Below are 17,941 nucleotides of genomic sequence, written 5' to 3'. Positions count from 1 at the left end.
AAATGACTGAGCATTTTTGAGTTTGCAACTGGGCAGAGTGACCTCAGTTTCTGCCTCCCGGTTTTGGCAAGCAGCTGTGTGAAAATCATCTGCTCCAGCCTGGAAAGCGCAGTGGTCTGTAGAATGCTGATATTGTTTCAAAACAGAGCTGCGGGTGGGTCTGACGCACGACAGTGCTGCTTCTCATGATGGATGTGTGAACTGGCTGTTGGATCTTTTAACATGTGGTTTCCAAGCACCCTTTGGCTTCTTAGTATTGAAGAAACCTCACAGACTCGAACACAAAATTGGCTGAAATCCTGGGAAACCAACCAGTCTCCACTCAGCTCACCGCAAGGTTTGCAAACACAACAAACTGCTCTAGATTCAGGGGGCGACTCCTCTCACTTTGGTGAAGTTATTCCTGATTTTCACCAGTTTAAGTGAGAGGAGAATAAGGGTCCAGGGTCCTATTCCGCTCTTGGTTTCAGCTGTGCAAATTCAGAGTAACTCTGCTGTGGTCTAGATAATATTTAGTCCTGCCATGAATGCAGGGTACTGGACTATATCAGGGGTTCTCAACCTTCTTCTCTCTGAGGCCCCCACAACATGCTATAAAAACTCCACAGCCCACCTGAGCCACAAGAACTCTTTTTCTGCGTATCCAGTTGATTAAAAACCAGGGCTGACATTAGGGGATAGCAAGCAGGGAAATTGTCTGGGCCCCGCAAAGCTAAGTTGCTTGGACTTTGGCTTCAGCTCAGGGTGGTGGGGCTTAGGTTTTGGCTTCAGCCCCGGGCCTCAGTGAGTCTAACACTGGCCCTGCTCTCTGGTCTATTTTGGTGGCCTCCCAGGGGGCCCCGGACTCCTGGTTCAGAACCATTGGATTAGATGACCTCTTGAGGTCCCCTCCAGTCCTATACTTCTAGGATTCTATGCTCTCAGTTGACCCCAGACCACAGCCTGTAAACACTTGAGTTTCTGTTGCTGCAGCCCAGGAGACCTGAAAGTCAGCGTGGTTTAGACACCCAGTTGTTATAGAGCGTGTTTCATAGCAAGGATTTCAGCCCTGATTCAGCAAAGCTTCAGTTGGACTTCCACATGGGATGAATACACTTAATGATGAATGAGAGTCTTTATGGTTATATGTTATGGTTCATATGATGCTTTATAACTGCACATCCAAGCCACCTCGGCATTCTCTCATTAAGCTCCCTGTGTCCATGTTTCTTTTCGCAGGCACTGTCTGGCCCCCATTACTACACTTGGGGTGACCATGGTGGCATTCTTGTCGCAATAACGCAGGGCACAGAGACAGACCAGCTCAAGTAAGTTACTGGGGTGGATGAGTTTTCTTTCAACCTGCCTGACAGAAGCAGATGACTTCCCAAGAGACGTAAGCCAACGAAAACAATAGAATAGCAAGTGGCCCCTTGATTTTACCCTTAACCTATCCATGATCCATCACCCTCTCCCCTGCCCCTTTCTAAAAACGGTAAAGAAACTTCTCACTACTGGAACAGGAATAGGCTGAGGTATACAAGATATCAGTCTGTGCACAGTGGTCGCTCTGTGCCTTATTCTTCACTGTTCTCTCTTTGTCTTGGTGCTTATATGGACCCTATAGGCATAGTGTCTGCGTGCATGACCAACACTGTGGGCTTTATCCTCACAACCTCTACAAGGTGAGGTTGCACTATCCCTGTTTTACAGATGGGAAACTGAGGCACTGAGCGATTAAGTGTCCTGCAGGAGATCTGTGGCAGAGCCAGAAATTGAACCACAGTCACCTGAACTCTAGCCCAGTGCTTTAACCCCAAGTACCTCCTTCCATTTTGCGATAGGGCAATTCCATTGAATTCAGTGGAGGTATGCTGTTGCAACGCAGGGGCGGGTCAGCCCCCAGACAATAGAACTGGAATGTGTATGGGGGTTTGTAGCAATGCTGCACTTTGGACTGGGATATATATTATTTTAGGAGTTAAACACACATCCCCAGCTTCTCAGGGACGGAGCTATATGTTACGATAGAACCGAGGAAAGCATTTTTAAAAAATTATTTTGATCTTACACATTCCCAGTTTTCTCCTCTGTACAATCCCAGTCTCCCCTCCCCTTTACGTGGGTACCTGAGACCCCAAATATTTAACACCCAGCGTTGACAGTGGTGGCAACTATGCTTCAGGCTTTCTTCCTGCAGCATCCTACCTGTCCTGACCATTACTCCTTGAATGCTACATCCCAAGGTATTTGGAGCCCTGGCAAAATATAATGCACGATTCAAATCTCTCATTGGTCCATGTGAACAAGCAGCAAACATTTGGCCTAGTCAGCATGGCTCCCTTGTGATTAGAGAGACGTTTCACCCAGAGGGGAAGTTTCTTCCTAACCCTGTCACTTAGTGGTTAGTTTATTCCCTGAAGTATGAAGGCTTATATCCCCTGCCTAATATAACTGAATTTTCCTATTGTCCATGTAACTATCTGATTCTTTTCTTTGTTTAATCCCACTAGGCTATTGGCCTTAATTATTGCTTGTGGCAATGAGTTCCATGGGCTACTTATGAAAAAAAAGAAAAATAGGAGAGTCCCTGGCACCCAGTGCTGGGTTTAGGCGTACACTAGTCCATCACATCATCTCCTTCTCCAGTAAACGTCTACAGCGTACATTGGTGTGCAGCCTCCTAGATGAGGCCTGGTGAGATAGCATTTATTTTCATGATGGGATTCCTTTGTATCCTTGCTGCCTCTGTCACAGCCTCCTCTCCTTTCCTTTTCCGTTCCTCGTGGCCTCTGACTAAGCCCTGCCCCTGTCCTGGGATTCTGTCCGCATCAGCTGGATCATCGGCCAGTGGTTCTGACGTTTAAAATAGCATTTCAGCCAATTTTCAGGAAATGGCAACTATGTTTATTGCCTTATGCGCTCCCCCACCAGATTCACACACTGCCCAGCAATGCTGTTAGAACGCACTTAATGTCAATGGTTGGATTCTTTCTTGCAGCTTTATAGGTCTGGGGTAATTAGCTTCAAGTGGGTCATTGAGCATGTAATTACTTTGCTTGCTTTACCAGCATAGGGACTGATCCTGCAAGCATTTGCTCATGTGTGTGCGTGGTCTGTCAGAAGCCCTTGGGGGCAGCTAGCATGAGCATGGGCTACTTGCTTGCATAACAGTTTGCAGAATCAGTTTATAGCCCACCGTTTTGGATAACTGCAAAGAGACATGGGAGAAGACTAGCCTATTTTTTCCCCGAATGCCATTAAATGCTTTGGCTTAATTTCTCCCTTTTTCCCCCCCTTTTTTCACTGGAAGAGCTGCTTCTCTCAGCTGTTCTAAAAGTGAACTAACTTAAGAGCTTAATTTAAATTTTATACAGGAGAGGTTTCAACACGACTAAGACCATGGATTTCTACAAAAGTTAAATAGGCTACAGAGATGTACATTGAAAGGGCGCATCCCCTCTGACGTAGCTTTGGCATCCAAAAACTAAGGCCCAAAACTTAGTCTACAATATGAGCATCACTGTTGTGTCAAGGAAGCACATGTGCTGCCTCATACCAATGTCCCTTGGCAGCTTCGGGGTCAGTCTCTCTGAAAAAGGTCAGGGAGCCCTGCAGGGAATTTTCATATGTTCTGGTTCACATCTATGGTGTTGGGAAACCAACTACCATCTACAGATCAGCTTCTGCCACATTCTTCCTTTTGTGCACAGACTCTCACGAGCTTTCGCTTGTGTTATTGACAGAATTTCAAGCCACATAGTTGCAGGCAGCTGTCACTGTCCTGTAACATCCATGTGCATGTGTATCTATAAAAACCAGCTATCATCCAGATAAATTATGTAGCTGCTTGTTTCTGCTTTGTGATGAGTGTGGTCCAGTAGACTTGGAATCAGGAAGTCTGGCTTCTAATCCTGGCTCTATCACTGACCTTGAGCAAGTCACATCGCTTTGTGCCTCAGTTTCCCTACCTGCAGAAGGGGACTAATGACACTGCTCTTCCTTTGTAAAGCACTTTGAGATCTACAGATGGAAAAGCCAAGTGTTATTAGTCATGACCATGGCTATAGTAAGGTTTTGAAAGTACCTGGTTTTGTCCTTTACTCTTCCCCTCTAGGTACAGCACAAATGAAGGGGAGACCTGGAAAACGTTCACTTTCTCAGAGAAACCGGTATTCGTGTATGGGCTTCTCACTGAGCCAGGGGAGAAGAGCACCGTGTTCACCATCTTCGGCTCCTATAAAGAGAACGGCCACAGCTGGCTGATACTGCAGATCAACACCACTGACGTGCTCGGTAAGGGACCTGGCGTACTCTTGTGGCATTGAGCTTTGCACGTACGGTGTCTGTTTATCCCAGCCCCTTGCTTTTCAAACACAGGTATCCATTCCTTGAAAAGCAGCAGATCCCTGCAACTTCCCCCAGTGAATATTAATTTGGGGAAAAGTAGAGCCTTTAAAAGTTCATGTACTCATGGGCTTTCGTCGCTTATCTGTGGAGAGGGAGAAAAAGGAAGAACAGCCTACATCTGAGTGCTCTGATAACATTTTCACAAGCACCTAACTCACTTAGGAGCTTTAGTCCTGTTTTCAAAATAACTTAGGAGCCCAAGTCTCATTGAAAAGCAAGTCAATTCTTCAGCAGGGCTCTGCAAAGCTCGAGGGCTGCACCCACGCGGTCCTTTTTGCAGGCTCAGAGCCTATGGGTATGTCTACACTGCAATAAAACCCCTTGGCACCAAGTGTCAGAGCCTGGGTCAGTTGACTTGGGCTCATGGGGCTTGGGCTGCAAGGCTAAAAATAGCAGTGTAGACATTTGGGCTTGGGCTAGAGCCTGGGCTCTGAGACCCACCCCTCCTTTGTGGGGTCTCAAATCCCAGGTTTCAGGCCAAGCCTGAAAGTCTACACTGAAGTTTTATAGTTCCGTACGTCTGAGTCGGCTGACCCAGGCCAGCCGCAGCCCATGACACTGGTCTTTCATTGCAGTAGACGTACCCGAAGAGAGGCTCACCTTCAGATGCCAGGAACTTCAGTGACACTGGACCTCTTCCTCAGGTTCTGTGTCCCTTAATACCCATTCACGGAGTATTTAGATGGAAATGCCAGCCAAGGACATTTTCCTCTCTAGCTAAAATCTCCTCTCAGATAATTGAAGGATTTTAAAAAGGGAAAACAACAAAACACCCCAACAACCTACTTCTGAAAGCCAGGCTAATGAATGTTTTATAACCAATTTCTGCTCTGATTGCGCAGCAGCAGTTTAATCAAAGAACGGTTACACTTGGCAGAGGAATTTGCCTGACTAAAAGTTATAACTGATTCCCTTGATATTTTGTTATAAATGGATCTGTTTGGGGATCAGATTGACTTCATTTAAGTAAGTCGTCGCAAATGCGCTATCATTGCTTTGGAGTCGTTTATTGCCTTCTGTCACCGAACGTCTCTCCTCTTCCCTATGCTGTGTGCCTTGAATTGGTATAGTGTCTCTTTTTCTATTTGTTTTGGGCATGTGGGTCCTACTCCACCGATTCCTATGGAGCTACCCCTGATTCCCTCTGGTGTGAAAGAGGGGGAAAACTGGCTCCATAAGAAGATTTCAGCCACTGCCAACTTTGTCCAGAACTGAGCAGTTAATGTGGAGGAAGTGGAAAGGTTGCATTGGCAAGCCTTGGAGCTAGCCAATTCCCCCTTTTAAACCCAAGGCATAAAAGATATTAACATGCAACTCTTTTCCCTCCGCATCTGGCCTGTAAACTGGGCTTGGAATCTGAGGAACTCGGCAGGGCATGGTGGAGAGGAATTTCACTGCAAACTGCAGAGTGCCACTGGAGCACTGAGACCTGGAAATTGTGCCTCCCCCCTGCATGCCTGCTCTGTAGGACAAAGCCTCAGAAAATCCATGTAGCAATAGATCTTCCAGTCCATAAATCCCTGGTTAAGAGCCTGCTCTTCAGCACACAAAGTATGCTCATATCCCCTGCATGGGCTTCTGGGAGCCCTTTATATTGTGAAATCTCAGCTCCCCAGAGAGAGGGGAGCAGCATGTGGGGATCAGTGAGGTTAGCCCAAGATGCTGTTCTTGGGATAGAAGCTGCAGGGAATGTGCATGTTCATATGATATAACACAGGCTCCTGAAAAGACAAAACACTAGGCCTGATTCTCCACAGCTTTGCCCCTTGTATGGTTATTGGCAGCTGTGCAAAGAGCAAAATGCTAGCAGAGCAACTGGCTTCCAGAGATGGTTAACATGTTCAGGTCCCCGGCAGCTTGCATCCATTCTGCACAGGGCTAAAGGATGACTCCCGGTACAAGAACAGAGGAAAATCAGACCCCCTCTTTTTAAATCTCAAGACTTGGGTATGTAGGTCATGGTGAGTTTTTTTTTATTTAACCCAAGCATATCATTTCTCATAGGCGTCCCTTGCACAGAAAACGATTACAAACTGTGGTCACCCTCCGACGAGCGAGGTAATGAATGTTTACTGGGGCATAAGACAGTTTTCAAAAGGAGAACTCCTCATGCGACTTGCTTCAATGGGGAAGATTTTGATAGACCAGTTATGGTCTCCAACTGCTCATGTACGAGAGAAGACTTTGAATGGTAAGTACCAATTAATTCCCTTTAGTCTGGGTTGTTATTCAGTTATGAATATCAGTAACTAACAACAGTGAGCGAACAAGGAGATCCAATTTATTTATCTCTTTGTAACTATGGCCTATTTGTATAGCAAAGAGCAGACTAAAGAGACTGAAAACATCCTTTCATTAATAGGAGGTAAGACGTTTAATTCATGTCTTTGAAGCACTTTGAGAGACTCTGAAAGGTGCAGTAGAAAAGCAAAGTATTATTACCTGATCACTTTTCCCTTAAAATGGATGAGGATGATTTCCAAAGACAGAGAGCTACTATAGAAAAGCTAAGAGACCATTTAACCAGAGGGATGTGATTGGCACTGCTGTGTAATTTTATTTTTAATTTAGACTTCAGTGAAACTAAACAGCTGTCAAGATAAAGGAGCTTTGCTTTGACAATCACATGTAAAGGTTATTCGTTAATGTGTGAATTGTTGGGTAGAGGCCAGATTTTTATAGAGTTCTGCTCCCTGTTAGGCACCTAAATAAGGAATAATGATGAATTTGGTTACAGCTGGTCAGAAGAGGAATAAAGGACTGCAGGATTGTTTTCTGGTTTTGCAATTAACTCATTGTCTAACCTTGGACCGATCACTTGACCAGACTGTGCCTCGGTTTACCCCTCTGTAAAATTAGGATAATCTAACAATAATACTTTTATCTAGCACTCTTTATCCATAGATCGCAAAGGAGGTAAACATCATTACAGTAGAACCTTGGAGTTACAAATACCTCGGGAATGGAAGTTGTTCATAACTCTGAACAAAACGTTATAGTTATTTCAAAAGTTTACAACTGATCATTGACTTAATACAGCTTTGAAATTTTACTATGAAGAAGAAAAACGCTGCTTTCCATTTTTTTTAGTAGTTTATGTTTATCACAGTACTCTACTGGATTTGCTTTTTTGGGTGGATGGGGTCTCTGCTGCTGCCTGATTGCGTACTTCAGATTCCAAATGAGGTGTGTGGTGGACTGGTCAGTTCCTCACTCTGGTGTATGTAACTTTGAGGTTCTACCGTATCCCCATTGTACAGATGGGAAACTGAGGCACAGGGACTTGCTCAACGTAACCCAGTAATCCTGTGGCAGAGTTGGGTATCCAGAGTCTCAGTCCAGTGCTGGCACCCATGCCCTAATGTATTGGTTATTGTGAGGCTTAATTACTTAATACATGTAAAATGTTTTGAGGTTTTTCGATACCAGCTGCTGTCTGATTTCAAAACATTTCTATTAATATGAATGTTACAATTAATGGTCTTCCAAAAAACTTTGTGTTTCTAAAACTGTTGCAAAGAATACATGAAAATAGCAATATAACATGATAGCAATTCCTTTTTCCCCTCCTCTACCCTCAGTGATTTTGGTTTTAAACTGAGTGATGACTTATCATTGGAAGTTTGTGTCCCTGATCCTGAATTTGCTGGGAAACCATATTCCCCACCTGTGCCTTGTCCTGTTGGCTCGTCTTATAGAAAAACTAGAGGGTACGTACTGCACATGGGCAAGAAACTTGACTTTTCAAATTATTATTATGTATTTGCATTACTGTAGCTCCTTGGGCCTCCAAGTCAGATCCCATGGTGCTAGGTGCTGTACGAACACAGAACAAAAAGAGGGTTCCTAACCCAAGGAGTTTACAGTCTAAGTCTATGAAATTTATTTGAATGGTATCAAAAGAAGGATCAAATTAATAAACAATTAAGGGGAATGCACCCATGGAGTACACAATATAATGTAGTTTAATGACGCCCTGAATTCTAAATCCTGTGAGAACCAGTTGGTTGCACTGGTTGCACATGAGAGTGTGCTAGCTTTTTCCTTTAAGAAATGAATGTGTGTGTGTATATACATTCCAGCTACCGCAAGATCTCTGGTGACACCTGTTCAGGAGGAGACATTGAATCGCGGCTAGAAGGGGAGCTGGTGCCCTGCCCTCTAGCAGGTAAGTCTCCGTGGGAGCACTGCCGCACTGGTGGCTTCCTAGCAAAGGCTGTGTTCCTTTGGCTGTCTGTTTAGGAACTCTCCACAAGTTCCCGTGAGGCTCTCAGAAATCTGAGAAAGGTAATGGAACGGCAGCTGAAATATCTGAGCATGTAAAACATCGTTTCTTCCTCTTGGGTCCCTTACATAGTTTTTGAGAGTTTAATCTTGCATTGGAGTCAGTGAGAGTTTCTGACATGGAAGCAGGTTTGAATTTAACCTTTTAAGTGACATGGAGTTCGGATGCCCCAGCCGCACTTGATTGGGGGTCAGAGTCAGGGCTCAATTCCACAAGGTGCTGAACACCCTTTGCTCAGTAAGGGGAGCTGAAGACATGAAAATAAGTGATAATTGGGAACCAAACTCCTCCGTGATTTCCTGACTCATACTGTAATAGGTAAAATAAGATTAAAACCAGAACAAATAGAGCAAGAATTCTCTCTCTCTCTCTCTCCATCCCTTTGCCCAGCCTGCAGAGCCCCCATACAGCCACTGCTCCCCGTCCTGCCCCTACTGTGTCTGACAGCCATTTGGAGCTTTCTGTGCCCATGCAGGGCAAAATTTATGCCTTAGCACTGCAGTGGTATGAGCCAGACAAGTCACACGAAGATGTCACCTCCTCCCGTTCCCTTTCCAGACATGAGGGCTCTGCAGTGATCTCATTCGCCTATGTGCTGCCAATGTAATTTGCATTCTGCTCATTAGAGCCCTAATTGAATCTTGCATCATGCACAATGTGATTAATGTGCAAAAGCGAGAGCGGGAGCAGTATCTGCAAGGGAGCAGGTAGCGCATGATCCAAAGCAAGCCAGAATCAATGGGAGTTAGTCTCCTGGTGTCAATCAAGATCCCCTACTCTTTCCCCTCCCTCCAGCCCCCAGCCTAATTGGTGTTTTAGGGAAGTGTCCAGTGGTCATCAGAGAGGCATGAAGTGTTCTCTACAAGAGCAAACCTCACCTGGTGTGGGATTTTGGTACAGACTCCTGTGCCTAGGAGTCCCAGTCCTGGGCCAGGACCCCGTTGTGCTGGGTACTATACAAAACAGACAGATGGTCCCCAGATTCTTACATGATAAGTATTTATGTTACATTAGACCCCAAAGACTCCAATCGGGATCTGTTGACTTAGACACTTTTATGGCTTACAAATATTAAACACATTTAGGCTCCAGAGAAGGCATTTGGACAATTATTTATTATTTATTTATTTTTGGGCAAATGTTTTCAGCTGGTTCATTTTTTTTTTAATGTTGACAAAATTTAACATTATAAATAAAAGAAAGGCATTTCAAAACCTACTTTTCCAATTTTCACCCTCTTTTTCAACCAACCCAAATAAATAATAGCAATAATGATTTCCTCTCACTTTTGCATGAGAGTTACAGAAATCTCTGGCTACTGACATACACCAATTAAAATCTTCTCTCTCCAAAAACAAGGGCCTGATTCTCATTTATGATAAGATCCTAACTGTGTGGTTTTGGTCAGAAATGAAGAAGACCCATTTGTTCACCTTATCCCCAAGGGAACTCATGGGAAAAGGCTTCTACATAAATATTTCTCTGTACCTCTAGAAGAGAATGAGTTTATTCTGTATGCCACGCGCTACTCCATCCACCGGTACGATCTCTCTTCTGGAATCAGCGAGGAGTTGCCTCTGACTGGATTGCGAGGGGCAGTGGCTCTGGACTTTGATTACGACCACAACTGTTTGTACTGGGCGGATGTGACGCTTGACATTATCCAAGTAAGTGGGGTTCTGGGCAGTCACTGCCTAGCACAGTACTCTGGGATGTTTTCCTAGAAGAGCGTATACATTGTGTGATACAATAGCCTTGTGGATAGAGCAGTGCACTGGGATTCAGGAGACTGGAATACTAGTCCTGCCACTGGCTGCTGGGTGACCTTAGGTAAATTGCTTCACATTCCAGTGCCTCAATTTACCCATCTGTAAAATGGAAACAATGAAACTGACATCCTTTGTAGAGTTCTTAAAGGTTTGTTGATGAGAAGCCCTGTATAAGAGCTGAGCATTCTTATTATTAATGAAAAATACAGCCATAGCCAGGGTGGAGCTATGTTTTCCTATCTTTGAGAGCCTAATGCAACCTATCTTAGAAGGGCTAGTCTGGTCACGAATGTCCTTTAGGTTCTAAGGGCTAGATCCTGAACTGGTGTAAATGACTTTATGTTGATTTATGCCAGCGGAGGATCTGGCCCTGTATATCCGATTTGTAAGATAGCAGCTACTTAAAGAAATTATAAGAGGAAAGAGTTCATAATTTATTTTAAGCCACATGAGAGGGCTTCATTGGTTAAACCCCAGGTTTGGAATTTTCTACTGAAGCAGAAAACCTTCTACTGAGGTGGAGAACTTAAACTGAGTTTGTCGTGGTCTTTTGTGTGAGACTTTGAAAACCATTACAAAGCACTTTTCAAAGCACCTATCTTCTGCTATGAATGGAAATGAGAGATAGCACATACCACAAGAGGAGTATTTTCCCCTTGAGCCAAAAATTTCTCCTATTCCTTCTCTTGTGCTGGACACCTGTTTATCTCCTGGCCTCCCTCCATCCCAGAAATGGATGTATCTCAGGGGAGCTGTAATAGATATGCTTTGCAATGCAATTACGGCTGTTAGGTTTTTCTCATTAGTGACTCCTTTGCTAATTCCCCACCTCAAACAGCTGAGTGCACTAACCTTGATGCTTAGAGTTTTCTATTTATTTGTTTGTTTTAGCGTCTTTGTCTAAACGGCAGCTCTGGACAGGAGATAATCATTAGCACTGGCCTAGAAACAGTGGAAGCATTGGCCTTTGAACCTCTCAGTCAGTTGCTTTATTGGGTGAATGCTGGTATTCCAAAAATTGAGGTATGTCTGCAACCGATCTTCATGACAGCAGGTAGCTGTAGCCATGTTGCTTTGTCTTTACCAGACCTTCAGTCTGTTGCACCATGTGTAGCTGTGAGTCCCCATTCCTGGATGTTGGCTGACATATTAGGGGCAGTAAGGCCATTCAGCCTTCTCCTCCAAGGTCTTATTGCAACTACTCATGCATAAGGCAGAGTAGGATTCAGCCTTTTGTATTTAAGATGGAAGATCAGTGAATTACAAAAATGCATTTCCCGCTCCACCATCAGTGGCGCCAAAAGCTGCACTAAGATCGCTAGTGAGGGACATACACTGAATATCCAGCCAGACTGTCTTATGAACGTAGGTAGAGATCGATCTGCATGGTGCTCGATCTGCAAGGAGACTACATCCCGTTAGGATTTGCTATGATGATGATGTTGGAAGAGGGCTTACCCTGTAAATTAGTTTAACACATTCAGATCCATATGACACGTTCAGGGCAGGCTAAACGGTCCAAAAGGGATTCACAGTATGCTCATAAATAAATCTGGCAAGTTTGCTCTGTTGTTGTTCACCTGTATTTGTACAACTGCTGGTTCCTTCAGAAAAATAGTGGTGAACCGTGAAAGATGCACGAACGTTATCACAAAAGCGTACTCCCCTCAAATTTTGTGCCTCACTTGAATAGAATCATAGAAGATTAGGGTTGGAAGAGACCTCAGGAGGTCATCTACTCCAACTCCCTGCTCAAAGCAGGACCAACCCCAGCTAAATCATCCCAGTCAGGGCTTTGTCAGGCCTGACCTTAGAAACCTCTAAGGATGGAGATTCCACCACTTCCCTAGGTAACCCATTCCAGTGCTTCACCACCCTCCTAGTGAAACAATGTTTCCTAATATCCAACCTAGACCTCCCCCACTGCAACTTGAGAGCATTGCTTCTGGTTCTGCTGCTACTCACTCTTCCTCTTCCTCCTAGTTAAAAGTTTTACTCATGCAGTCAGTGAGCAGAAACAATATCATGTGGTTTATGGTTGGTGACAAATTATAGACTGCAAATGGTTCAAATGAAGAGTTCCCAGCAGAGCCCATAGGCTCAAATATGCTAGCATAAGCAGTTCTTCAACTACTGCCCAATAACAAACACACCCATCAAAATTAAGGACAAGTGGTGAGCAGCTGGCGAACATAAGGGATAAATTTGTCAAGTAATTTACCTGCAGCAGGTTATTTGAGCTGCATTAAATGGAACAATTTCCTCTCTGTAATGGGACGGGATAGAATGAGCTGCACATAGGGCATTACGGCAGTAAGCAGTTTGTTCAGCAGTGTGGAAATCACATAAGTAAGTGAAGCCCATAAACGTCTATCACTTGCCGTAAGATAACTGTTTGTCAAGTATGTATGCACTGAACCGTCATTTGCTAGACGGTTGTAATTAAACGCTACAGAATTTCATTTAATTTTCAACAATGCAATTGTTCTTCATATTGCAAACAAAAACCACACCCTCTACATCTTGTGCTAGGTTGCCAATCCAGATGGAGATATGCGATTTACTGTTCTGAATTCCTCTATACTCGAACGACCCAGAGCCCTTGTTTTGGTGCCTAAAGAAGGGTGAGTAGGACCTGTCTGTGAATAGTCATGTTAATTTGTACTAAAACCAACCAAGTAAATCCAGCACTTTTCATTAGTACTAAATTCATACAAGATCAAAGTAGTGCGCTCCTCCATTTGCTGTTTTGAAAGCTGTTTTCCTGCGTGGCTCTTTCTCACCTAAATACGATGATCCGTGTAACTGGGCTTCAATTCGATTGAGATTGGGAGCAATTTTCCATTTCCCTCACAATAATGTTCCCTTGGTAAGCAACTCCATAGCTTCCACTAGGTTATGCAGCATAGGAGGCAGAGCGCTGGTCTCTTCAGTGGATGTAACTGTGCTAATATTTGAGAAATGGACCTCTTAGAAACTGACTGTATGCTGAATCACTGCTTTATGTGTGGTTCTGTGATATTTAAATGCAGTCCTGGACCTTGATATTCCCCGTCAGGTGCAGTCCATTGAATTCCATTGAGTTCCTGTTAAAAAGACATACTCTTTCTACGAGATACGATTTAAAGAGTAGAGTTCACAGTTTTGTGTGGATACCTGTTTAGATGAGGCCTTGTATTATTATTTTAAATTAACTCTTCTTATGGACATAATCAGGTTGATGTTCTGGACAGACTGGGGAGACTCTAGACCTGGCATTTACAGAAGCGATATGGATGGTTCGTCGGCCAGTTGCATTGTCTCTGAGGGAGTGAGATGGCCAAATGGCATTTCTGTGGATGATCACTGGATCTATTGGACGGAAGCCTATATGGATAGAATCGAGAGGATTGATTTCAATGGGATGCAGAGATCTGTGATACTGGATAGTCTTCCTCATCCCTATGCGATTGCTGTATTTAAGGTATTTATACAATGTGTATGAAGATAAGTATAGTAGATATAGGGGCTCAGCCCAAACCGTGAGAAACGCTGAGCTGTGTTGAGTGGCCCAAGCTCGCCATGAAGTCTGACCCAGTTCACCAAAAGGTTTGCAGCCTTAACGCACACACGTGGCTTTTGTTTCAGGTTCTGCACAGGTCCACTTTTAAACCTTTGTTAGCGTCTTTCCTTTGGGCTTAAGAAACATTCTGACAATCCTGTTCTCATGAGAGTCGTAGGTTTGAGAGCCGCGGTAGTCTGGATAACCTTTGGCTAACGTCTCTCAGATGCCTGCCTGTCTGTCTATCTGCTTATCTGAACCCAGCTTCATAGCTGTGCTTTACTAATTCTTGTTTGTACTGCTGTGTTCATACAAGCAGACATGAGCAAGTAGGAGCTGGGAGTCAGAAGACCTGGGTTCTGTTCCAGACCCTGCTGTTGACTCACTTTGTGACTCCACTGGGAAAATCACTGGACCCCAATACAATGTTACTTTCCCCATCTGTAACATAGGGGTAGTGACACTGACCCCACCTTGCAAAGCCACCTGAAGAGCGATATATAAGTGCAAAGTAGAATTAGTGGTATATGAAACCTTAGCGGCACAGGCAGCGTCTGTGCAAAAAATGACCCTTGGTTTTCGGTTGAAACTGACTTTATGAAATTAGTCTTCTGCATTGGCTAGTTTGATGAAAAATCAAGATTAACTGGGAGTTCCTGATCTGTATATCCTCCTTCAAATCCTGAATTTGGAAAAGAATAAGTTTGCAGAGGTCATGATATTTGCCTGTCTCCACCAAAGCATGGACTAAGGAACAAAGCTCCTTCTTCGAGTGATTGCTCATATCCATTCCGGGTAGGTGTGCGCGCCGCGCGTGCACGTTTGCCGGAAACTTTTTACCCTAGCAACTCCAGTGGGCTGGCAGGTCGCCCCCTAGAGTGGCGCCACTATGGCACTAGATATATATCCCTGCCGGCCCGCCCGCTCCTCAGTTCCTTCTTACCGCCGTGTCGGTTGCTGGAACTGTGGAGTGCGGCTTGCTGTCCTCCACGTACCTAGCTCTCCTGTACTCTGTTCGTAGTCGTAGTTGTAAATAGTTTTATAGATAGTTTGAAGTAGTATATTAGTTAGTTGTTTATTATATATAGTTGTTTAACTTGTTCGCGGGTGGGCCGTTGCCCTTCCTGGCGCCCAGCACCGGGCTCATGCCTGGTTCGCCGGGCTTCAAGCAGTGCTCGGCATGCAAGAAGCCGATGCCGACTAGCGATCCCCATGACGCGTGCCTCAAGTGCCTGGGGGAATCGCACATCAGTGAGAAGTGTCGTGTATGCAAGGCCTTTAAGCCTCGCACAAAGGAGGAGAGGGATCAAAGACTCCGCGCTCTCCTAATGGAAGCGGCACTGACTCTGGCACCGGCGGCGCAACCAGCCACTTCTACTCCGGCACCGGACCGTGCCGGCACCGGCAAGACTCCCCGGCACCGTCCATCCCCGGCACCGGGAGCAGATCCAAGACCCTCGACGTCTGCAACACCATCGATGCAGGCTCGAGTGGAACACCCGGCATCTACCTTGGCCGCGGCACCGCCTGCAGGGCTGCTGTCGACTCCGGGTCCGGAAGGTCCGTCGAGTCCAGCCCCTCCTAGCTCCGCCTTGAGATCAGAGGTCGAGCTGTTAGTCCCATCTACGCCGGAGACCTTTGCCTCGGCACGGGACTTGATAGCGCTCATGGAGCCATCGCAGCCTCAAACCACGGCACCCCCGGGACAGGTAACCTCCAGAGGCAAACCGATGCTGAGAGCACTGTCTCCGGAGTCCCGGCACCGATCGCCCCGGAGATGTGAACGCTCGCGCTCGGGGCGCCGCTCGCAGTCCCGGCACCGTTCTCCCCGGCGGTACCGGTCGCACTCGCGGCGCCGATCAGCATATGCACGGTCCCGGTCTGGCTCCTCTTACCACCGGCACCGAGACTCTAGGAGCCGTTCACCTCGGCGTTCAGCTCCTCGGTCGACCTCCCGGCACCGAGTCGGTGGTAGGTCCCGATCCCGGTCGACCTCCCGGCACCGCGTCGGTGGCAGGTCCCGGTCCCCACTGCCATCCCGGCACCGCGCTGAACGAAGGTCGTGGTCCCACTCTTGGCACCGACCTCGAGGCAGATCCCGATCCGGATCCCAGCACCGACTACCACGCCGTTCCCGGTCCCGATCCCGGCACCGATACGGGTCGCAGCACCGATCCTTGGCACCGAGGAGAGCGTTGGAGTCGGCATATAGGGAGGTCTATCAAACTGGCTCAGCGCCTCCGTGGCGTTCAAGGGAACCATCCGTGTCCTCTCAGGCAGAGAGCGCCTATGCGTTGGGCCAGGACAGACACTCGGCCCTGTTTCAGGACCCTCCACCTCAGGAACGAGGGCCTCAACAGTGGGGGTTTTGGACCCCATGGACGTACCGCCAAGCCCAGGGTCCACAACATATTACTTCCCGCCCTGCGGCGGAACGCAGGCCACCTGAGGCAACGATGTCTAGACCCCCTCCCTCCCCGGAAGGAGAAGACGGGTCCAGCCACCAGGACCCAGAGCTCCCTCCAGTGATGGAGGTGCAGCCTCAGACAGAACCCCCCGTGGACGCTCTGTTGCCGGGGGTTTCCTCGTCGTCTTCCCCGGATGAGGCAGTGGCGGGTACCTCGTCCTCCAGCCCTCCCCCTCTAGATCTTAGGGCACACCAGGACCTCCTCCGACGAGTGGCACAAAACCTGGACATTCAAGCAGAGGAGGTCTCTGAAATCGAGGACCCGGTGGTGAGCATCCTCTCCGCCGATGCGCCCACCAGAGTGGCCCTGCCTTTTATCAAGACTATTCAGGCCAACGCCGCTACTATCTGGCAGTCGCCGGCCTCCATCCCTCCGACCGCTCGAGGAGTGGAAAGGAAGTACATGGCCCCCTCGAAGGGCTATGAATACCTGCACGTTCACCCGACACCCTGCTCCCTTGTGGTCTAGTCGGTGAACGACAGGGAGCGCCACGGTCAAGAGGCCCCGGCACCCAAGTCGAAGGAGGCGAGACGGATGGACCTCCTGGGCCGCAAGGTCTATTCGGCGGGGGTGCTACAGCTCAGGGTCTCGAACCAGCAGGCCCTCCTTAGCCGCTACTCCTTTAACTCTTGGGTAGCGGCGGGAAAATTTGCAGAGCTGTTACCACAGGACGCCCGCCAGGAGTTTACCACCATCCTGGATGAGGGCAAAAAGGTAGCGAGGACCTCGCTACAAGCCTCCTTAGATGCTGCGGACTCGGCCGCTCGGACCCTTGCCTCGGGGCTTACGATGCGCCGAATTTCCTGGCTTCAGGTCTCTGGCCTTTCGCCAGAGCTCCAGCATACTATCCAGGACCTCCCCTTCGAAGGCCAGGGCCTGTTTTCCGCTAAAACAGACCCCAGACTAAAGGACCTTAAAGACAATAGGGTCATAATACGGTCTTTGGGGATGCATACGCCTGCGACACAGCGCAGGCCATTCTGGCAGCAGAACCAACAGCAGCATCGGCAGTCGGGTGGCCAAACGGGGCAAAACCAAGGCTCCGCCAAGGCCCCTCCTGGACTCAAGCCTTCATTTTGAAGGTGCGCCCGAGGGCGCAGTACCAGTTTCCGCTCCGGATCCTTCCCCGCAGTTTTCCAACCGTCTTTCATTTTTCCTCCCGGCGTGGACCCAAATAACATCGGACCATTGGGTCTTGCGTACTGTGCAGGCCGGTTATCTCCTGCAGTTTTCATCACCCCCCCCCCCCACCATTCTCGTCCCTCTTCAGGGACCCCTCTCACGAGCAATTCCTCCATCAGGAGGTGCACACGCTCCTCGTCAAGGGAGCCATAGAGGAGGTTCCAGAGAGCGAGAAGGGCAAGGGGTTTTATTCCCGCTACTTTCTAATCCCCAAGTCCAAGGGGGGCCTCAGGCCTATCCTCGACCTGCGGGAACTCAACAAGTATATGGTGAAGTTGAAGTTCCGTATGGTATCCCTTGGAACCAT

At 47.1% G+C, this 17,941-nt stretch overlaps 1 protein-coding gene across 5 annotated transcripts in view; it reads left to right on the top strand.

The window, feature by feature from the left end:
- The window catches only part of SORL1 (sortilin related receptor 1), a 105,230-nt gene that overhangs the window by 41,193 nt on the left and 46,096 nt on the right, over window positions 1-17,941 (top strand). For all 5 annotated transcript variants that reach the window (XM_050921924.1, XM_050921921.1, XM_050921920.1 and 2 more), the window contains exons 12-20: window positions 1,219-1,307; window positions 4,097-4,275; window positions 6,394-6,580; window positions 7,971-8,099; window positions 8,472-8,557; window positions 10,169-10,341; window positions 11,335-11,466; window positions 12,976-13,067; window positions 13,660-13,906. In XM_050921924.1, coding sequence (XP_050777881.1) covers window positions 1,219-1,307; window positions 4,097-4,275; window positions 6,394-6,580; window positions 7,971-8,099; window positions 8,472-8,557; window positions 10,169-10,341; window positions 11,335-11,466; window positions 12,976-13,067; window positions 13,660-13,906 — 1,314 coding nt within the window. The remainder of the gene's footprint in view (window positions 1-1,218; window positions 1,308-4,096; window positions 4,276-6,393; window positions 6,581-7,970; window positions 8,100-8,471; window positions 8,558-10,168; window positions 10,342-11,334; window positions 11,467-12,975; window positions 13,068-13,659; window positions 13,907-17,941) is intronic.

This window comes from Gopherus flavomarginatus, chromosome 13, assembly GCF_025201925.1.
Source record: "Gopherus flavomarginatus isolate rGopFla2 chromosome 13, rGopFla2.mat.asm, whole genome shotgun sequence".
Classification (NCBI taxonomy): Eukaryota; Metazoa; Chordata; order Testudines; family Testudinidae; genus Gopherus; species Gopherus flavomarginatus.
This window is presented reverse-complemented; position numbering and strand designations above follow the sequence as displayed.